The 21,544-nt window shown below is 51.7% G+C and overlaps 2 protein-coding genes and 1 long non-coding RNA gene across 9 annotated transcripts in view; 2 read left to right on the forward strand and 1 right to left on the reverse strand.

Annotated features, from left to right (window-relative positions):
* Positions 1 to 8,679, forward strand: part of CGREF1 (cell growth regulator with EF-hand domain 1) — an 18,103-nt gene extending 9,424 nt beyond the window's left edge. For 2 of the 3 annotated variants that reach the window (XM_042982303.1, XM_042982302.1), the window contains exons 2-6: positions 6,332 to 6,420; positions 7,520 to 7,585; positions 7,664 to 7,734; positions 7,875 to 7,999; positions 8,218 to 8,679. In XM_042982303.1, the coding sequence (XP_042838237.1) occupies positions 6,344 to 6,420; positions 7,520 to 7,585; positions 7,664 to 7,734; positions 7,875 to 7,999; positions 8,218 to 8,664 (786 nt within the window). In that variant the 5' untranslated portion in view covers positions 6,332 to 6,343 and the 3' untranslated portion in view covers positions 8,665 to 8,679. The remainder of the gene's footprint in view (positions 1 to 6,331; positions 6,421 to 7,519; positions 7,586 to 7,663; positions 7,735 to 7,874; positions 8,000 to 8,217) is intronic. The other variant, XM_042982304.1, reaches the window with a different exon arrangement.
* Positions 8,680 to 9,780: 1,101 nt separating this feature from the next.
* On the reverse strand, positions 9,781 to 21,519 carry KHK (ketohexokinase). 4 transcript variants are annotated; one of them, XM_015540550.2, is made up of 9 exons: positions 20,929 to 21,519; positions 17,109 to 17,225; positions 14,904 to 15,038; positions 14,580 to 14,714; positions 12,668 to 12,740; positions 11,947 to 12,093; positions 10,806 to 10,894; positions 10,512 to 10,669; positions 9,781 to 10,426 (listed from the first exon to the last, which is right to left on the reverse strand). In XM_015540550.2, exons 1-9 carry the CDS (start codon positions 21,018 to 21,020, stop codon positions 10,341 to 10,343), a joined length of 1,032 nt encoding a protein of 343 aa, XP_015396036.1. In that variant the 5' UTR covers positions 21,021 to 21,519; the 3' UTR covers positions 9,781 to 10,340. The 4 variants fall into 4 exon arrangements, with proteins under 4 accessions (XP_015396036.1, XP_007088976.1, XP_007088975.1 ...); XM_007088914.2 differs by lacking the exon at positions 14,904 to 15,038 and having other exon boundaries at positions 9,784 to 10,426; XM_007088913.2 differs by lacking the exon at positions 14,580 to 14,714 and having other exon boundaries at positions 9,784 to 10,426.
* Positions 13,216 to 17,723, forward strand: LOC122237416. Of its 2 annotated transcripts, XR_006215964.1 has the most exons (5): positions 13,216 to 13,298; positions 13,409 to 13,508; positions 14,664 to 14,883; positions 15,333 to 15,463; positions 17,379 to 17,723. It is a non-coding gene; the product is annotated as an uncharacterized LOC122237416 (long non-coding RNA). The 2 variants fall into 2 exon arrangements; XR_006215963.1 differs by lacking the exon at positions 17,379 to 17,723 and having other exon boundaries at positions 15,333 to 15,557.
* Positions 21,520 to 21,544: the final 25 nt, after the last annotated feature.

Raw genomic sequence — 21,544 nt, forward strand, 5'->3', positions numbered from 1 at the left:
TAGCACAGTTATAGATATCTTTGTAGTTTCTTTTTCCATTTGAGTTCTTCCCTATGTAATCCTCAGGATGGTGTTATTGGGTCAGAGTTTCATGGCAATTAATACATATTTGCAGATTACCTCTCTAGAAACGTTTCAGGTTTGTAGTCCCTCAAGTGATATAGGTTAATCCTCACTGATTCAAATTATGTAATGGTTATAGGACTATTAAGATTTGCTATTTCCTTTTCCATCAGTTTTGCTACTAAGTTTTTCTAGGAAATTAGCTCTATCCTCTAAGAAGTTTTCAAATCTCTGCTGTTTCTATAGTTATGTCCCCATTTTCATTTTATTTGTACCTTTCCTCTTTGTTCTTAATGTGAATTGTCAGAGGTTTGTCTATTGAATTAGTCCCTTTTTAAATTTATTTTTTTATTTTTTATTTTTTATTTTAGAGAGGGGGAGCAGAGGGAGAGAGGGAGAGAATCTTAAGCAGGCTCCATGCTCAGCATTCAGCCCAAATCAGGGCTCGATCCCACAACCCTAGGATCATGACCTGAGCCAAAACTAAGAGTCAGAAACTCAACTAACTGAGCCACCCAGGTGCCCCTGTATTAGTCCTTTTAAAGAAATACCAGTGATGGGGCGCCTGGGTGGCTCAGTCAGTTGAGCTTCCAACCTGGGCTCAGGTCATGATCTCACTGTTCATGAGTTCGAGCCCTGCGTCGGGCTCAGCACTGACCACTCAGAGCCTGGAGCCTGCTTCGGATTCTGTGTCTCCCTCTCTTTCTCTGCCCCTCCCCCACTCATGTGCTGTCTGTCACCCTCTCTCAAAAATAAATAAATAAATAAACATTAAAAAAATTATTAAAAAATAGAAAAGAAACACCAGTATTTGACTTTGCTGCTCTTCTCTATCGTGTTCCTAATTTCTGCCATCTCTTATTACTTTATTTCTTAGTTTATTCTGTTTTACTAGCTTGTTGAGTTGGAAGGTTTAACTCATTAACTTTTAGTCCTTTCTTCTAATATACACTTTGAAGTCAATCCATTTTCCCTCTGATACCACTTTGATTACCTATCTTGTTTTCATGCATATCCTCCCAGTATTATCCAATTCTAAGTATTTAACAGTTTCCATTATGATTTTCTTCTTTGATCCACATACAAGTATGACTTCTAAATTTCCATATACGTGAGATTTTTTACATAATTTTTGTTATTGCTTTCTAATGTAATTGTATGTTAGGCATATAATACAGGGTGAGACAGTTTCTTTTTTTTTTTTTTTCCTCTAACGTTTATTTTTAAGACAGAGAGAGACAGAGCATGAACAGGGGAGGGTCAGAGAGAGAGGGAGGCACAGAATCTGAAACAGGCTCTAGGCTCTGAGCTGTCAGCACAGAACCTGACCCGGGGCTTGAACTCACAGACCGCGAGATCATGACCTGAGCCGAAGTTGGACGCTTAACCGACCGAGCCACCCAGGCGCCCCAGGCATATACTTTTTTAATGTTTATTTATTTTTGGAGAGAGAGAGACAGAGTGTGAGCAGGGGAGGGGCAGAGAGAGAGAGGGAGACACAGAACCCGAAGCAGTCTCCAGGCTCCGAGCTGTCAGCACAGAGCCCAATGTGGGGCTCGAATTCACAAGCTGTGAGATCATGACCTGAGCTGAAGTCAGCCGCCCAACTGACTGAGCCCCCCAGGCGCCCCCATTTAGCCCAGGCATATTAAATGTTTTATTTAACCTTCTACATTCTTACTAATGTTTAGTCTGCTTAATCTTTCAAATACTAAATGAGATATGTTAAATTCTCCACCATGATGGCAGATTCGACTTTTCTCCTTGTAGTTCTGCCTGTTTTTTTTTTTTTAAAGGCTTTATTTTTTTAGCGCAGCAAAATTGAGAGGGAAGTGTAGAGATTTCCTATATACCTCCCCCTTTCAGCCCCTCATGCACAACTCCCTTATTATCAACATTCCAGACCAGAGAGCCCAATTTTTATGACGGTTGAGCCTGCATTGACACATCATCACTCAAAGTCCATAGTTTACGTTAGGGTTCACTCCTGGTGGTGTACATTCTGTGGGTTTGGATAAATGTATAATGACATGTGTCTGTCATGATGGGATCATACAGAGTAGTTTCACTGCCCTAAAAATCTTCTGTGCTCCTCCTACTCATCCCTTCCACCCCAGCCCCTAGCAACCACTGATGTTCTGTCTCCATAGTTTAGCCTTTTCCAGAATGTCAGATAGTCAGAATCATTTAGCTCACAGCCTTTTCAGATCGGCTTCTTTCTCTTAGTAATATTCATTTAAGTTCCTCCAGGTCTTTTCATGGCTTGAGAGCTCATTTCTTTTTGGCATTAAATAATATTCCATTGTCTGGATAGACCACAGTTTATTTCTCCATCCTTCTACTGAAGGATATCTTCTTTGCTTTCAAGTTGTGGCAATTATGAATAAAACTGCTATAAACATCTGTGTGCAGGTTTTTGTGCGGACATAATTTTTCAGCTCCTTTCACTAAATGTGAAGGAGTGCAATTGCTAGATTGTGTGGTAAGAATATGGTTAGCTTTATATGAAACTGCCCAAGTGTCTCCCAAAGTGGCTGTGCCATTTTGCATTCCCCCAGCCAGGAATGAGAGTTCCTGCTGCTTCACATCCTTGCCAGCATTTGGTGTTGCCAGTGTTCTGGATTTTGTCTGGATTTTGGCAATTCTAATAGATGTGTAGTGTTATGCCAGTTTTTATTTTGGATGTTCTGAGGTTATGTTATTAGACACATACAAGTTCAGAATTATGTTATCCTCCTATGGGATTCAAGTTTTATGAATTTTTTAATGACATTCTTTTATTTATAATCATGCGTTAAAGTCTAGTCAATAAAGCTATAGTAGCTTTCTTTTGTCTATTATTGCTTTTTTTTTTTTTTTTTTTTTTTTTTGAGAGAGAGAGAGAGTGCCGATGCGTGTGCAAGCAGGGGAGGGGCAGAGGGAGAGAGAATCCTAAGCAGGCTCCATACCCAGCACAGATCCCAGCACTGGGCTCAGTCTCAAGACCGTGAGATCGTGACCTGAGGTGAAATCAAGAGTTGGATGCTTGACTGAGCCACCCAGGCGCCCTTCTACTTGCCTTTCCTTTTTAAATTTTTTTTTAGTTTTTTTCTCTTGTAATGCCTTTCTTTGAATTGATTTTTTTTTTAAATTCCATTCATTTTTTCCTCTGGTGGTTTGAGGTCATGCATTCCATTTCTATTTTTTTAGTGGTTATCCTTAAAACTTTTACATGCGTATTTAACAAAGTTGCTCAGTATGTCTTTCTCCCCAAACAACCGTCTGCACCTTACATCTTAATGTTGTCTGATATTGTAGCTCAGGCCACCTTTTCTGCCCCCTGTATTAACATAGTTGTCAATCTATGTTTGTTTATATTTTCCCAAATACTTTCTGATTTCTTTTCTGCTCACCATTTTCCCCTGCATTTCAAATCCTTTGGGGATCACTTCCCTTTTTCCTGAAACAGATCCCTTAGAATTTCCTTTACTGGAGGAATGTTGGTGGCATATTCTCTAATTTGTTGTTTATTGAAATTATTTTTATTTCACCTCATTCTTGAAAGATAATTTTGCTGAGACTGGAGTTCTAGAATGGCAATCTCCCCACCTCCGCTCCCCACCCCGACCCCCTTCCCCCTGCCTTTCTCAATGTATTAAGATACTACTGTAATCTGGCAATCACTCTTGCTGTTGAGAAATCAGCTGTCAGTCTAATTATTCTTCCTTCTGGGGTATTTACCTTTTCTTTCTGACTGCTTTTTTTAAAAAAAGTTATTTATTTATTTTGAAAGAGAGTGCCTGTGGGGGAGGGGCAGAGAAAGAGAGAGACACAGAGAGAGACTCAGAATCCGAAGCAGGCTCCAGGCTCAGAGCCTGACATGGGGCTCGAACTCATGAACCGTGAGATCATGACCCCAGCTGAAGTCAGACGCTTAACCGACTGAGCCACCCAGGCACCCCACCCATTGCATTTTAAAATCAACCTTTTCTTTGTATTTGTGTAAGTTATGTTTGTTTCTTCTTCAAATCTTCTTGGTCATTTTTATGTTCATATTCCTTCTGCATAGTTTCAAACTTCTCTTTGGTTTCTTGAAACATATTAAATATACCTTATATTCTCTGTATGATAATTCCAATGTCTTTAATTTTTGCAAGTCTGGGTTCACCCGTTATTGGTTAGCTGGCTCTCATGCACAGTGTCTTATTTCCTTGTACGTTTATGACTTTCTGGCTGTAAGGTCATGCTCACCGATACTCGGAATTTCTTTGAGCTGGGATTGGAGTTGTGTTTCGTGGACAAGATATATAATTTCCTCTGCTAGTCAACTGGAGGTACCAGCAACCAGGTACCACTTAAAATATAAATGATCTGCTTTAGGTTTTTGAACCACAGAGATAGCATTAATTCAGGTCCTGAACCCACATTAGAGCAGGCTTGTTACAAATTCTGAGGGAAGACTTTATCCCTTCTACCCAGCACCAAGGTCAAGACTGGCAAGATTTGTGCTGCCCTTCTTTGTGACACATTTACTTTTCGTTCACCCTTAGATTGAGTCAGGCTGTTTGAATCCCAACTTTCCGTAGGGGATCTCCTATCAGTCTCCTCACGATGGGTGGGTCCAGACCTTATCTCTGGGCTCCTCTGTTGCACAAAGCACTCAGATTGATAGTGCAAATTCACCTGGATTTGGTTTGGCAGACACTTTTAAGGCAAAGCTGATTTCAAGCTCACTTCCCCCCAGGATGACCGTTTTCACTGTGCTTTTGCACTCAGAATTTCTTACTTTCTTGCCAACTCGATGCATTTGAAAAAATACTATTTTTATCCAACTTTGGAGTTACTTTCTTTGAACATTTACAATCATAGTCTCCGACATAGAGATCTGGATATTCTTCTAGACAACCCTTTCACTGAGGTGTATCCAGACCCCTGAGGGCCCGCAGTTGATATGGAGATCTCAGTCCCAACTACCTCCCTTGGATGGACCCAAGACGTGTCTTCTCTTTTGGGGACAACTGAAGCTCAAGCATCTGTGTTGCCAGCCAGTGTTCGTGTTTGGCCACTGGGGATTATGGACGCCAATAAACTATGTCGACTCATGATATTTGTAGGGGCCACGTATGCAGAGAAGACTAAAGACGGCTCCCGTGCCTCTCAGTTGCTTTACCTTCTTGTAGATGCCCATGTTTTGCTGCTTCTTCCTCAAGGCAGTTCTGCTTGCGCAACTGCAGCCAGGCTCCCATAAGTGTCTTCCCGTTGGCCGGATGCTCACCTGCTCTACCCCACATCTCTTAGGAAGTCGATGTCCAACCTTGCAGTGCTTCTGAACCTTGTTAGAATCATGGAGCGCTTTGAGAATCTCATGAAACGTTTCTCCAGGAAAATCCAGTGCTAGCCAGAATGGCATTTCAGAGGGTGCAGAGGGTTTCAGAGGGTTCCTGGTCCTCCGCCCAGGTGATTTGTCAAGCACCTGGCGATTGGTCTTCCTAGAAGTGGGACTAGGGTCTCAGGCCTCAGCTGTGGTGGGTGTGCGCTTCCTCAGAAATTCATATGATATGTACATGCACCTGGGAGTAATCAGAAAGCTCCATGTTCTGTGCTTTTGATCGATCCTTCCTCTGTTTGTTTTCATATAACCGATTGTGTTGCCAGGGAGCTTACAGAAAGTAGGTCCAAAGGAAAGTTTTTTTTTTTCTTTATATTGGGATTTCCTAACTGCATTTAGTAAATAGTTCCTGGGGCCACTGTTGGTTTGACCCTGATTTGTTTCCGTCCCTATGTGAGTTTAGATCTGTTGCAAGGAGACTGAGCCTTTATTGATTTGTTCTTGGGTGAGTTTTAATAAATACAAACTAACAGTCTTACTCTGTGCGAGTCTTCGTCTTTTTGTACCCCTATGCATTTCTGATTTGGCCTTTTTCTTAACCTCTCTGAGCTAGTTTCCATCTGCAAAATGAGTGACTGGACTGGATTAGATGTACTGAAATTGCACTTCTCCGAGCACCTCAGGGAGGCTGGTGGGGGGAGAGGGAGCTGGGTGTGGGGAGGGGCTCCTGCCCTAACTGCTGCTTCCACCACAGCAGGTCTGCTTTAGGCGCCTTCCACCTGGGGTCTGGAGTAAGATTCATTTTGAATGAATTCCACAGGGGATCCCTGATGTCTGTGCCTCTGCCCTGAGCAGGAGTCCTGTCACCTGGGTTGCAGGTGGGGGCAGGGAGAGAAGGTGATCCTGTCTAGCCCACCGACCCTCCACCCCTTCCCCTTGACTCCCTACCTCTGTTCCTAGTTCAGTTCCAGGATGTTACCTTTGACAGTGAGAGTGTTAGTGCTGCTGCTGCCCTTGGGTCAGGCCGCTCCCAAGGACGGAACCGTGAGGTAAGGGGATTCAGAGGGCAGGGCCGTGGGCTGGGACGGGGACAGTCTCTGGGGAATCTGAGGGTGTGGTGGGCCCCTCTGGGAGGCGGGAGATGGGGCTTTGTGCTCCCTGATCTCTGTATCTGAGCCCCGCTCCCTGCCCGGGTACTGCAGCCTCTAAGCCAGTTAGAGCACCCCTCGCAGGGTGGGCATTCAGTACGCGTTTGCTGGGGTCAGTGTGTCTGGGATCCAGGAGCTCCGTTCCCACGGGGTGTGAAGCATGAGGTGGAAGCTGTGGGCCAAGCAAGGGGCTGCGGTCCTCTTAGCAAGACCTTATAGTGGGAATGCCGATGACATCAAGATCATTAGCAGACCATTTCTATTTTGCGCGAGCATCCTTTGTCAAGGTTTTTGGTATGAATGCTACACAGTAGATGTGCTGGGTGGGGTGGAGGGACAGATCCAGGAGCAGCAGCGAGACTGGCAGCGGTGACAAAGGCCACTACAGTGGCTCCTGCCAACAGTCTGGCTTCACAGGTCCGGACTGATTTGGGCAAACAGGTAGCCCTGTCCAGAACTGGGAGCAAACCGTGAGCTTTAAGGACTGAGAAAGAGACCCTGAGTAGGTTCAAACTCCAAAACCAACATAAATGCCCTCAGCTTGGAAAAAAGAATCCAGTCTGTGGATTTGTGGAGCAAATCGGGTCTGTGTAAAACTGGGCAGTGCCTCGGGGCTGAGCCAGAGACCTGCCCCTTGGGGCCTGGCACCAAAGTAGAAGGGTGACCACAATCCATGTGGTCCGCCACCCGCTCACTGTTTTCCTGGATCTCCAACTTGTATCCACTAGGTGTGGCCTCATCTGGCCTCTAACCAGATGCTTTATTTGGGTTTTCACTTAGCATCTAAGTTAGGAATCTGCAAAAAGAATAGTCGGAGGGAGTAAGGTTCTGCTTCTGAGACCAGGAGGGCCCCCTCCCCACCAGGTTTTTGGGAATTTGAGAGAACAATGCCCTTCGGGTCTGGGGAGAGAACCCTACAAAGAGCTTGAGGGTGGAAGGCCGGTCGGCTGCATCCTGTGAGAGGCTCTTTGCAAGGCCGGCCCTTCTCTCCCTCCTCCAGGCTGGATCCTGACCTGCAGCAGCAGCCCTTGCCCAACCCCTTCCAGCCAGGCCAGGAGCAGCTCCGGTGAGTGGGCTGGTCTGGGGGGCAGGCCTGGGTCTGCAGACCGGCCTCTCTGGGGCTTACTTCCCGTGTTCCCACCAGGCTTCTGCAGAACTACCTACAGGGGCTGGAGAAGATGGAAGAGGAGCCGCAACACATGAGCCGGGAGCAGGGTGAGGGCCTGGGCCGTGGGGCCGGCGGGTGGGGGGCTTAGGGCAGCAGAGTCGGGACTGACCCCAGGCCGTCGGGTGCCCCCTGCCTCCTCCGTCTGTCCCTGGTGCCCCTTCTGATGTAGCCTCTTTCTCCCCCTTAGTTCTCCTCTACCTCTTTGCCCTCCACGACTATGACCAGAGTGGACAGCTGGATGGCCTGGAACTGCTGTCCATGTTGACCGCAGCTCTGGCCCCTGGAGCTGCTGATTTTCCTATTGCCAACCCGGTAAGCCCTGCCGGCTGGGGGGCCCCTTCTCCCCCACGAAGGAGACGCCGCTTCTTGGGACTTCGGGTTTTTTCATCATGACTCTTTTGGTGAATCGACCATAAAAGAAATGCTCAAAGCACTGCCTGGCAGGGACGTAGGAAGGTGTTGGGAGGGTCAGGGCTTCTGGGAACACCTCCGTTCACTGTAGACGCCACGGCAACTGTGTGCTTCCACAGGTGATCCTGGTAGTGGACAAGGTGCTCGAGACCCAGGACCTGAATGGGGATGGGCTCATGACCCCTGCAGAGCTCATCAACTTCCCAGGAGAGGCCCCAAGCCACACAGAGCCCAAAGAGCCTCTGGAGCCACAAGATGTTGGGAGGCAGTCCCTGGTAGCTAAAAGCCCATCAAGACCAGAAACGCAGGAAGCCCTGGGTCCTAGAGGAGAAGATGGGGGACAGGTAGAGGCCAGAAGGGAGTCCTTGGAGCCTGTACAGGAGGCTGGGGGACAGGCAGAGGCTGAAAGAGAAGCCCCAGCCCCTGGAGCGGAGGCTATAGGACAGGCAGAGGCCAGGGATACTGGAAAGGAAGCAGAGGAGCTTCCAGGGGAAACACTGGAGTCGAAGGACACCCCAAATGACTTTGAAGTTCATGCTGTTCAACTGGAGAATGATGAGATATAAATCTTGAGGTCACAAGTTTGCCTCCCTAGAAGTCTCAGTACCAGAACATAAGCCCCGGAGAGTCGTGTGCGTGTGTGTGTGTGCGCACGTGCTGCGACGAGGACCGCCTCTTTGTCCACTTCCTGGCCCCAGTAGGGACAGGTCTTTCTGTGCAGCTCAGGGAGACCCTAAGTTGAGGGGCAGCTTTAGGGCCCAGACAGCCAATAAAAAACTGAATGAATTCATCCACTCAGGCCGTCTACCTACAGGTCTAGCCTGCCTGATCTCAGGGACACAGGGGGTTGGGGACCGGGAGGGCCTCTCGGAGGGGCTTCGGCTTTCCCAGTGTTCCTGGACAGTGCCCGGCAAGCAGGCTGCAGCAGTAGGGCCCGGCCGGCTGCAGACAAGCCGGGGAAGAGAGCACAGACTCTCCCTGGGGCCCGAGTGCTCCCCTTCCCCCCTCCGCCCCCCCCCCCCCCCCCCCCCACCGGGTGTTCAGATACCCAGAAGCCTCCTGCAGCTCCGAGCAGGTCTTCCCCACCACCCTGTATGTGCCCACCCCCAAATATTAAGAACTGCCATTTATTGAGAGCCTGGTCCGTACCAGCCATCATGCTGGACATTTTATATGTTGTCTGTACCCTCACAATAATTCTATGACCAGGCAGAATTAGCTCCATTTGACAGATGAGGAAACTGAGGAAGACGGCATTCAGTAATACACCCAAGGTGACACTGCTAGTTAAGTGGCCGATTTGGATTCACGTGTGTCAGACTGCAAAGCCCAGGCTCTGTATCACATTCTGTGGCCTCACACACCCTGCCCCAACTCCCCTATGAAGCTTATAAAAAATAGGCTAATTCCAATATGCCCTCAGGCCCCGTCTTCCTCCGGGACAGCAACTGTATCCTGGGGCACATTTGTGGCTGAAGCACAGCCTTAACTACAGGGCGGCTCTAAGGGTGGGGCTTGTTGGTTCTGGGACAGTCACGGGGGGGGGGGGGGGGGGGGGGGGGGGGCGATATTTTTAGATTGTGAAGGCACCACCAAACCAGAGTAGGCTCCCTGCCCATTGGCCCATCAGCTTGGCTCAACCTTGTGGACAGTCCTGGAGCCTTAAGACTGGAGTCTTGTGACAGCCCAGGGGCCCAGAGATTTTCAAATGGGCGTATTGTTTGGAAGGTTCCCTGGGGCACAAGGACAGAAGTGTCCCCCTGCCCTCAGCCAGGAAGCCTCACGGTCTCTACCCACCCCCTGTGGCTCCTCCTCACCAGACCGGCTGGGCCACCACCAAGGGCACAGCTGGAGGCAAGTCCTGGGTACTTCCCTGCTGCTCTGGTGTAGGCAGCCCCTCCTCTGGGCCTCGGCAAGGAGGTTAATTTGGGGACTAGAGAAGAAGAGGGTGAAGGGCTGTAGTATCAAAGCCTCTGGAGTCCCCAGCCAGAGCAGTTCAGGAATCAAGGACAAACAGACTGGCAGAAGGAAGCTGGCTTTGGGGCAGATTTATTTCCTGTGTGGCTCAGCAGTGTGAGAGAGACACAGGACACAGGCGGAACCCTCCCTCGGTCTGCATCCGCCCAGGGAGCAGGGCAGCCCATGTGCCAGGCTGGATGGAGGGGAGAAGGCAACGGTGGCTGGTGATGCCAGCCTCCAAGGAGGGGGGTAGTGTAAGCCAGCAACCGCCACCATCGGGCATTCACACAATGCCATCAAAGCCCTGCAGGCCACACTTCTTGCCGGCCACCTGGCAGCCAAATCTCAAAGCCTCCTGCATACTCTTCCCTGGAGAGACAAATAGCTAGATGAGCTCGGTCTTCCGGGCAGAGGCAGGCCTCAGCCCTGGGCCTCGTGCCGGGGGGGTACTCACCCTGGGACAGGCTGAATATGACTGAGGCGTTGAAGGTGTCTCCGGCCCCCAGAGTATCCACCACCCGGGGTGGAGGGAAAGCATCCGAGTGAAGCAGCTGTCCGTCAGGGCCCAGGGCATCAGCGCCCTCCTCAGCCCAGGCGCAGACTAGCATAGCCCTGCAAGACCCTCCACTCAGCTGGGCTGTCAGCCCACCGGGCCCCCAGCCTCACCCCCCTCCCCAGGGCGGCCCCCAGTGTCCAGGCTCACTCACGCTCCGTACCTAAGGCCTCTTCCTGGCTTTCCCCTGCTCACCCTTTCCTCACACGACCATACAAGCCCCTCAGGGCCTCCACTGCTGACCGGAACCCCAAGTGCCTGGCCACATCTTTGCTGACAAACACCTGTGGGCAGTGGAAGAGAGGCTGACGGTTACCTCCACCCTAGTCCTGGCTCAGTCACTCACCACCAGCAGCCTGGCGTTGCCCCCATAGTGCAATGTCACTCCTCCAACGTGGCCACCTAAATCCCCAACGTAGTATCTCGCTGTCCCACTGGGATGCGTTTTCATACTTGCTCTAGATATGCTAGAATACAGCCCTGTAAATTGTGACGCAAAAATCCCCGGTTTATTTGTTCTAGAGCAACGAATGTCCCTGCAATTGAAAACCCACAGCGAGCCTTGAGCGCCATCTGGCGGTGAGAGCTACCACTGCCACGTTACACCTCTGGCTCTCGCGGGCGTTTTTGTTTTGTTTTCTTAATGCAACTATGCCCTCTGGGTTGTTTCTTCACCTATAAAACAAAGGGGCAAGGGTTGTAGAGCTTCCTCAACGCCAGCTACACATTAGAACTTCCAGAGAGAGTTTTGTTAAAAAATACTTCAGCTGAGCTCCACCCCCACCAATCAAATAAAAACCCAGGGTGTGGCTCAGGCACCCGCACCTTTGTGCCACCCGAGTGGAGGTCCAACCAGCTCAGGCTATGATGCCAGGATTGTCACTCAGATTTCATCTCCATTCCAGAACTGCCCAAACTTACCCTATGCAAGTCCCCTCCCATCCTCCCTCACCCCTCAGTGGCCCCCACAGCCTGCCACCCACCCCAGAGTTGGAGGACACCTGGGAGAACAGTCCCATTCTTCCATTTGACAGAAGGAGAGACTGAGGAGGCCCAGGGAGGAGATGCTCCCGCGCAGGGTGCTCCGAGGCTGGCTCTAGTGGCCCCCCCACCTTGGCTACTCTCGTACCTATGCACCCACTGGGACGGAGAAATTTTGCTCCGTGGCCACTGCTGAGGCCTGCACGGGAGCCCAAAGCTGGGGGCCTCTTTGCCCCCCACCTGCCAATGACACCAAGCCATTCCAGGTGTGGGAGGCAGAACAAGGGAATGCTTGGCTCCCTTTAAGAACCAAATTAGCAGGATGTGGCAAGGGGAAGCTGTGTGGGCCACTCACCACGTCTCCATAGCCAAACAGCTGGAACAGCTCCTCTCGGGGCTTCTCCACTTCCACGGACACTCGGATCTTTTGACCTGGAGGCTGCCTGGCATTGTGCTGTTCTATCCGCTGCAGCATCTGCACCTGTTCCGATGCATTCCGGCCCTGGGGCGGGGCGGGGCGGGGCAGCTCAGGACCAGCTGGGCAGTGCCCAGCTGATCTGGCTCATTCTTCCCTCCCTGCTGGAATTCCGGGTGAGGGGAGGCAGGGGGCGGGAACTCCATTCTAAGTTTCAAAATTCTAGAGCAGTCATGGACCTTGGAGACCTTATTAACCAGCCGCCCCCCCCCCCCCCATTTCACAGAGGAGGAGACAAAAGAATAAAAGACTTTCTTAAGGACCTACAGTAAATTAAATCACAAGGCTAGGATTAGAACTTGGGACTTCTCAGAGTCTAGAGGAGGTGGGCAGTCTGTAACACAGAAAGCATGGGCCTTTGCCTGGAGCCGGCATCCTGCTTCTGGTGCCTACACCCTGCTGTGTGACCTTGAGTAAGTCACTCAATCTTTCTGGGCCTTAGTTTCTTACCTGAAAACACAAAGAAGAATGGAGAGGGGATGAGGGTAGTTGGATTCATTTATCTCTAAGGTACATCATGGTTCAAAAAAACTAAGAAGGCAAAATATGTGGAGGACCTGGCACGTTGAGCCCCTCAAAACACAGGTAGGGCAGGACTTGCCTCGATGTGGATCCACTTGAACCGGGTCAGATCAACTTTGTCAAAGTCCGCAGCAGACACATCTGGCAGGTTCCTAAGTCATAGGACAGAAACGACAGAAAAGGCATGATGGTGAGGTCAGCCAAGGCTGGGATCTCTAACTGGTTGCTGGGGCCCCTTTGCCTGGTGCTGCCTGCAGCATGGCCAGAAACTACATCTACAGCACAGGCTTCTACAGCACAGGCTTCTGAGGCTCAGCTCCAGGATAGGCTATTCCAGGCTAAACTCCTGACCACTCCTTGCCCCACTCAGTTCCATCCAGACAGGGGATTAGAAGCAGTTTGCTAGAATGCCCTTTGGGTGTTGGAGGCTGTGATATTTTCTAAGGGTAAACTCAACTGCAGCATGTGACAAGAGGCCAGTTGAGTGCCTTGGAGACCACATCTCCCAGAATACTCTAAGAGCACCAGGGACTACAATTCCCAAAATCCCCCGCCTTGCCAGCAGCACACAGCTCCCAGCATGCAATGCCCTGGTGATCTACAAAGGCTATGGCTGCTCTGGGTCTGGTCCTGTTCACTTCTGGCGTCCCAGCCGCGACAGCACCACCTTTCTAAGTTCGGCGGCTCTGTGTTACAACTCCGAGGTCAAGGTTGGTGCTTGAGGATGAGTTTTTGTTTGGCTGACTTAGGTGTGGAGCCCTGGGAAGGGTCCGCCTTGACCAGTGAGCTACACCTAACCTATATTCCTCCCGCTCTGCAGCCGAATCTATCCAGTTAACTAGCTGAGTACCTGGGCCTTTCTGAGGCTGCTTCCCCATTTGGTAGATGGGTCCAAACCCACCAGCTTGTTGCAGTTGAAGGTAACGTGTGTGGATCTCCCTACACTGAGGCCAGAGGGCAACAAACGTTTCTCCTTGGAACTCCCCTCCTTCCCTTCTTGTGAATACCCATGTGGTGTCCTTGATCAAAGTTGCTACAGATTGTTACTTGATGGGCAGAATACTAGGATTGACCAAGGTGAAGGTCATTGCTAGCATATATGCCCACTCATTCATTGCGACACACTGAGCCCAGAGACCACTGGCCATAAAGCTTGTCCGAGGATAATTGCCCCCTCTTCCCCAGGTCCAGTAGTCATGCCGGGCAGTAGGGACAGCCTGAACCCCAGGGCTGCTGGATGTGGACCACCTCAGCCCTAACATAGTACCTGGCACATGCTAGATTCTTAGTAAGCTAAATGTCTGAGATTCTTCAGGAGGCAATCTAGGGGAGACAAGAAGGGTCTGGGCCCACAGGGCCTCTCCCTAGCAGCTTGGGACTTTAAAGGGATTCCCTCCCTCCAGTTAACATGGCATCAGATGCCCCTGATCTGCTGACCCAATGTTCCCCTTCCCTCTACTTCAGCAACAGCTGTGAATTGTGTGTGGCATTTGGCCTGGCTTCATTACGCAGGGAGCTTCGCGGTGGGCTCATCTCTTCTGAACACCCAAACCCAGCTCCTTGGTGCCATGCTGCAGGCTGGCAACCCTGGGGCTGACCCTGGAAATTCCAGTGAGTCCCCTTCAGGACTTCAGATGGTTTGAATCACACCTCCTGTCCCCCGCTCCTCAGAACAATTTCCCCACACCCATACCCAGGCTGCTGATTGGCCAATTACGGAGGAATTACATCACGAATTATGTTTTGCGCAGGCCTGCCCGCCCATCCTTGGTAGTGACCGAGGCCAAGTCACCAGGCAGAACAAAGCACATCTCTTCCCACCTCACTTCTCTCCTAATTGAAAACAATTCAGAAATCACTGAGCAGTTTGGCATGAGGACAATTTCTGGTATAGAGAGAGGCGGCAGAGAGCAGGCAGTTGGGATGCCCGTGGTGGCGAGGGAGGGAACTGATTGGTGGGCCGTGCCAGGGCGAGGCCGGGGGGGCCTTACGTGTCGTAGAGCACAATGGTGCGGGAGCCACTGCAGTTGTTGACGATGCAGCAAGAGCATGGGGTTTCCCCTCTGCCCTGCCAGGCCACCTGAGACACATCCACGCCCCGCTGCCTGAAGTCGGCCACCAGGAAGCTTGAGGTGGAGCCCGAGCCAAGGGAAGGGCAAGGAGACACAAATTAGAGCCTACGAGTGGCCTGGGCCTCCCCCAGTGTTGAGGAGGGATGCCGGAGCAGGGGTGCCTCTCTGAGAAGAAGGGTCCCGTTCCGGGAGTTCGGTGATGGCGGCGGCGGCAGCTGGCAAGGTGCGGACAGGCGTACAAACCTGTAGGCATGGAGGATGGTGCGGCTACCACTGGCCTCGTTGATGATGACTGTGGAGATGGGGACAGAGCCCGTGGTCTGAAACACTGTGTAGCGTAGGTCCACAGAATAGCGGCGGAGGTCATCCAGGACAAAACTGCCGAGATGGAGTAACCCAGGGGAGGTGTAGTTCGACAGGGTTTGGGGACTGGAGGGAGGTGGCAGGGACTCCGGCTGCAAAGGGTTTGGGGACTGGAGGGAGGTGGCAGGGACTCCGGCTGCAAAGGGTTTGGGGAGTGGAGGGAGGCGGCAGGGACTCCGGCTGCAAGCAGAGAGGGCTAGGAGGGAGCCGGGAATCACCATGCTGTCAGAGGCTGTGCCAGGGGGCAGGAGAGGCAGGGGCACAGAGCCTGGAACTCAGTGACAGAAACACTAAGGGATGTTCTTTTAGGTCCTGGCTGAGGTAAACTCCAACCCGGATCCTGTCCTTCAGTCTGACTCAAGCCAGAAATGATGTGCTCAGTGAACCCAGATGGGGTAGATCTGGGGGCCTGGAGCACGTGCCCTGTTTGAACAAAGCAGGTGAGAGCACTGTGGTCTGTCTCATGCAAAGCCTTGGCAGACTGATAATTACCAAGGTGGTACTTCGCTCCCCAGCTGCCCTCTACACACTCATCCTCACGGTACTCTTCTCTCGGGAGTCCCTTGAGTGCTACTGGGATTCCACTCAGTCCGCGGCTGCCTCCGTGATGCCCAGCCAGGAAGTGGTGCTGCCTTGGTGAGGCCACCCACCACCCTCACCTCTCGTGGCAAGGTGAACCCCGCAGGCAGTGAGCTGGCTCCCAGTGCCTGATGCTCCTCGACGTGGGGCCTGGTCCAGGACTCTTCCCCAGAATCCCCTCTAATCAGAGTGAGTGGGAGGTGGACCCTGGGAGAGACTGCGCCACCCCCACGCTTCCTGGCCGCAGCGTCTCTGGAAAGTGTCCTGTGACCGCTGGTCCAGCCACCATCTTGGCCTTTCTCACGCTGGCTGGACAATACAGATTTGTATATAGGCATCAAGCTGGGGCATCATTCCTCATCGTACACCTCAAAGATCCTTTAAATAGTAGGATCCTTCCAAAGCATGCAAACTACGGGGTGGTTTTCCAAATGATTTTTTGCACCCTCCGTGCCTAGCACGTGGTAGGTGCTCATTAAATGCTTGCTGAACAAAGGGGGAGAATTTGGAATGGCCTACCTAACGGCATTATTGTTCCAGAAAGGTGAGTCTACCACCCTAAGCCAGAGGAACAGGAAGGAAGACAGCCACTGAAGAAGGTTGACGAGTGACCAGCTATTGGCACCAGGTCCCTCTGTGCCACCTCACAGGGCGGGCCCTTGCCCACTGATTTGTTTTGTGCCGGATCACCGAGGAAGAGAATCTGGCCACAGCTCAGGGGGCTGGGCTCTGGCAGCACCCCCATGAAACCAGGGTTCAAAGGGCTGTGCTTCACAGGCCAGCAACCTGGCAGCCTGCCCTAGCGCCCACAGTGGGCAAAGTGTGGGCCTCACCTCCTGATAAGCGTTTGCTGAGTTGGCGGGGCCGGGGGTCAAAGGGCTCTTGGGTCCCCACAGCAGCCAACATGGAGAAAGCGTACGGGCCACCTACGGGCTGCAGCCTCACAGCCGGGGAGCTGGCAGGCCTGGGCCTGGGCCCAGCTTTAGCACGTGGCTTCAGGGTGTCCTCGGCCGGCTGCTCTTGTTGCTTTAGTGAACCACGGGGACACAGCAGTGGCCCTGCCCCCTCAGCTGGGGAAGAAACCGTGGGCCTGAACCCTAGGACCATGGATGCTGGACATCCCCGAGGGAGGGTTGGGACAGCAGGTCCCTAGCTGCCTCCTGCCACAAGCATAGCCAGGATTAGGGACTTGAGAAGGGCAAAGTCACATCCATTGCAGAGTCTGTTGGAAGCAAGGAAGGAGAAGGTAGGAAGCTGAGCAGGCTCTGGGCAGTGGCCAGGGAAACAGGCTGTGGAAATAAAAGCTTTCACAGGAGAGCGTTAGCACCCGAGCAGCAAACAGCCACGCTTGGGAGGGTCTGGGATGCTGGTGCCCCACTCTTGCCCCTCCCACCCATTTCTGGTGGCCACAAACTGTTTCTCACAGCCTGCCCCCAGCCCCCCACCCCCACCCAGGGTTAAGACTTCCTTCTACAAGGCAGTCTGCCCGCTCCTTCCTCCACTCACTCGGCAACATGGCCCGGGGCCAGCGAGCCCATGAAGGCACAGGGGGCTCCAAGCAGGGAGAGGACAGTGCAGGAATTAGATGCGTTGCCTCCACGCTGCCATCTCTGGGACAAGCACCTGCAAAACACAGGGAGGGTCCCTGCAGCTCCAGCAGGCTGATGCCAGGATAAGCAAGACCTAACGCAGTCCTGGGGCAGGGCCCCGGGGCGTGTAAAAGCTGGGAGGCCTCCCTCAGAAAGCATCTTGATTTGTCCATTTTCACTCCTTCAGGTATCTCAGAGGAGGGCTCCACTAACTCAGGTGACCTCCTCCTCAGTTACAATGACCCACCTCTCCCCCAGGCAGAGGGACCTTCAGCCTCCACCTTGATTGCTGGATAACTCAAGAGCCTCTTCCCAAAGGTGTCAAATCCACTACCTACTCCTGTCCTTGGGGAGCCTGCTTCAGTAACAACTCAGGTCAAAATAAGTAAGACAGGGAGCAAACCTGTACGCTGTAACCAGTGTAGGAGTTATGTGGAGGGAAAGCTAACTTTTACAATGTCAAGGTTAAGGGGTACCTGGGTGGCTCAGTCGGTTAAACATCCGGTCCTTGGCTTCGGCTCAGGTCACAATCTCGTAGTTTCGTGGGTTCAAGCCCCATGTCGGGCTCTGCGCTGGCAGTGCTGAGCCTGCTTGGGATTCTCTCTCTCCCTTTCTCTCTGCCCCTCCCCCATTTGCACTGCCTCTCTCTCAAAATAAATAAGCTTAGGAAAAAAAATTTTTTTAAGATTTAAAAACGCAATGTCAAAAGTTAAAAAGATTATTGGATGAAGACCAGTTTTTCTCCATTTCCCCCCCTTTTTTTTTGCAGTTTTATTGAAATATAATTGCCATATAACAGTCCATAAGTTTAAGGTATACGATGTGGTGATTTGATATACGCACGTATTGCAAAATGATTACCACAATAAGGCTTGTTAACACAACATCCCATCACATAATTACCTTTTTTTCCTCAGTTTTTCTCTATCTTTGCTGGAAACCTAACTCAAGGTGTGCTCCGAGGAAACTAACTGGAGATATACCTGAAGGACTGCATTGTTCTCAACAACAAAAATGATTACTTATGCATGTCAAAGCACTGGAACGATTTCTCATTGTGCTCCAATAATACTGGGAGGTAAACAGTGCAGGCTGTTATTTATATTCTTCCAGTTCCAAAAACAAGAATAACTGTGGCCTCTTACAGTAAGAAGAACCACTAATTAAGAAATAAATGAAACAGGGGTGCCTGGGTGGCTCAGTCGGTTAAGCGTCCGGCTTCAGCTCAGGTCACGATCTCGCGGTCCGTGAGTTCAAGCCCCGCGTCGGGCTCTCTGGGCTGATGGCTCAGAGCCTGGAGCCTGCTTCTGATTCTGTGTCTCCCTCTCTCTCAGCCCCCTCCCCCGTTCATGCTCTGTCTCTCTCTGTCTCAAAAATAAATAATCTTAAAAAAGAAAGAAAGGAATGAAACAATTTTTAGGCTAAGGTATTTTGGCACACAAGACTTAACCCTGTAGTTCTCTTCAGCCTTGGGAAAAGGTGTCCGTGATCGTATTAGAAAGGAAACTAATTGGGGTGCCTGGGTGGCTCAGTTGGTTGAGCATCCCACTCATGGTCTGTGGGTTCGAGCCCCACGTCAGGCTCTACGCCGACAGCTCAGAGCCTGGAGTCTCCTTCGGATTCTGTGTCTCCCTCCCTCTCTGTCCCTCTCCAGCTCATGCTCTGTCTCTCTCTCGCTCTCAAAAATAAAAATTAAAAAAAAAAAGAAAAGATACTAATTTGTAAAAGGTCAAACATTACTCAAGCTATGAGCTTTAGAGAAATTTTCATGCAGATTAGAAAGCGGGAGCCTAGTGGGATTTGACTTGCTCAGATCACACCAATACTTCATGACAAAGCTGCTGTCAGAACCCAGGTTTCCTGACTCCCTAAACCACTGCAATGCGCTCTATATTTCTGAATAGAAAGTAGTTAGGCCCCAGCTTGGATGAGGTTTCACAGAAAGGTTACACACTTTGGCTTTGTGGAGATCCTTCAAAGTCACACGAATACCCAACTTCCTGTGCAGAAATGCTCTGCTGAGCAAGAGGATGCTTTCTGGAAGGCTCTTCTTGGCCTGGACTCTGGGAGGCAGGGCCGTTCCTCAGGGGTCTGGCCAAGTTCCAGGTGGCAGCTCCTGAGAGTCCCAGCTGCCCATGGAGCACAGAGAGTCTGGGACAGATGGGGCTGAGGTGCCCACTTGGGAAGGCCTGGGTCCCCACTTGGGCTTGCCCATCTGGGAAGCACAACAGAGTCCAGAAGGTGGGCTGGGTGGGCTAGGCACATGACAGACAGAGGCCCTATGGGCAAGCGCTCTGCTCAGCAGAGGAGGAGAGCTATGGGTCTGGGGGAGAGGGGGGTACACCCTGGGAGCAGAGAGCATGGAGAACATGGGAAGGGTCTCTTTAGAGAGGTGCCTTCCTTTGCGCCCACCTTCAGAATGAGCTCGTCCTGGTGGGAGCCCCGAGGATCTCCTTATCCTAACCTCTCCCCCTAAGTAAGCTCAAAGGGAATGGGCCTGCAGCTCTTGTGAAAAGCAGGCACTCCGGTTCCTCCCCGGGCCCTCCGGTCCTGGGATCCACACTGTTCTCTTGAGAGGAGGCCTAACTCCTCACCGTGCACTGCATCCTGGGGCCAGCTTGACCTGGTAGGGGGCCTAGGTCTACAGAGCAGCATCCCCTTGTGCCCCTCCCCCACTGTCCCTGTGCCCCTGGCAAGGGCTCTAACCTCTGGCAAACAAAGCAGCCCAAAGCAAAGGGTCAACTCCGTGAGATGGGCAGAGGGAGCACAGGAGACAACCGAGGCCCGGAACACTAGATTCGTAGGCGTTGTAACTACTGCTCTGCCCACTCAGTAACTATGTGGTCTTACAATTCTTATTTAATTTCTCCACATATTTAGCTGCTTCATCATCTATAAAGAGAGGATCCGACTGACCCTTCCATACTGCCCACTGGCTGCTGTAAGGAAATTATGTGTAATGCATATGACGGGGCTGGGTGGACCCAAAGATTCTAGCCCACAGAAATGCCCTCTTGGGACTGCAGTGATTAACGGTGAGGTTCTTATCAAGAGTAAATATAAGAGCCAACCAGCGACTCTTCCACTTTTACCAGACAACCAAGAAAGACGCTGTGTTTTGTAAAAAGGACTTCTGGTAAACTCCTTTTGGAATTTAGCGCCAGGGAAACACGTTGGTGATGGCACGTGAACCAGCTCTATCCACCACCCACGGCATCTCCAAATACACCTCCAGTGCCAGCAAGGCCTTGAAGCTAGAGTGAAGCTCAAATACCACGGTTTTAAATGTTCCTGCGGTCTAACTGCATACTTATTGTAAGCTCCCTCAAGATTTAAGAAACAGATGAGATATACGTGGTAGATAAATTAGAAGTAAATGCTGGTAAGAGGCAAGTGCAGCCGTCTTTTTGTTAAAAAGAGAGAAGCTGGTCGCGCACCTTACTAGCTCTGTGCCCTTGGTTAAATCTCTTCAACTACCTGCTTATGGGTAAAACGTGGATAATGATTCCTGGAACGGCAATTGGCGAACACAGTGCTATCCAAAGCCTGGGCCTTATTACTAACGGCCTCAATTCCTTCCCTAGGTCCTCCCGGGCGGAGGGGACGGGACACCAGCTCCCGAGGCTGGACTCTCACTGCGGGGCCCCTGGCCCCGCGGACCTGGGGTCTGAGCTCTCGGGCTCAAACGTGGGGCTGCAGTGGCCCCTGGGGTGTCCGGGGGGCCCGGGCGCCCCTACCTGCTGTCCGTGTCCTCCTCCGGGTACTTGTCCACTACATTGATGATGTCCAGCACCACTAGCCCCACGCACAGGATCTGCTTGTCTTCCATGAGGCCGCTCCCGGAGCTTTCTGCCCGCCTGGCTGACGGGGTTCCTCCCGGGCTCTGCGTTTTATTCCCGAGGATCGGGTCCCCGCTCCTGAGGCGGACTTGGCTCCTCCTCTGCGTCCTTAGCTCCTCCCCTCAGAGAGCCTTCTGCAGTCTCGAGGGAACGGAGCAGGGCCCTTGCTCCCCACGCCCACCGAGCGGGCTTGGGAACGCAGACCCCCGAGGCCTTGGTTCCGGCCTTCCCTTAGCAGGTGGCGTGGCCCAGCAGATGGCAACCCTTCCCGCTTCTTGGCCTTATTTCCTCACTTGTCAGGCAGACTCGAGGCTCATGCAAACCTCTCTAGATTGCAGCTAGGCAATCTCCTGAATGCAAAAAAAAGTGCAGTAGAAAGGCGCCCCTTGCCCGTCCCTCTCCTGCACCTGCGACTCCCACTCCAGACCCGAGACCGAGGTAGTGCCGGGCCTCGCAGCTGCGGCCTGGCCCCCTCAGCCCTAGCCTTTCCCAGCGCGTCGCCGCGGCTCCGCCC

The sequence above is a fragment of the Panthera tigris genome, chromosome A3, assembly GCF_018350195.1.
Source record: "Panthera tigris isolate Pti1 chromosome A3, P.tigris_Pti1_mat1.1, whole genome shotgun sequence".
NCBI lineage: Eukaryota > Metazoa > Chordata > Mammalia > Carnivora > Felidae > Panthera > Panthera tigris.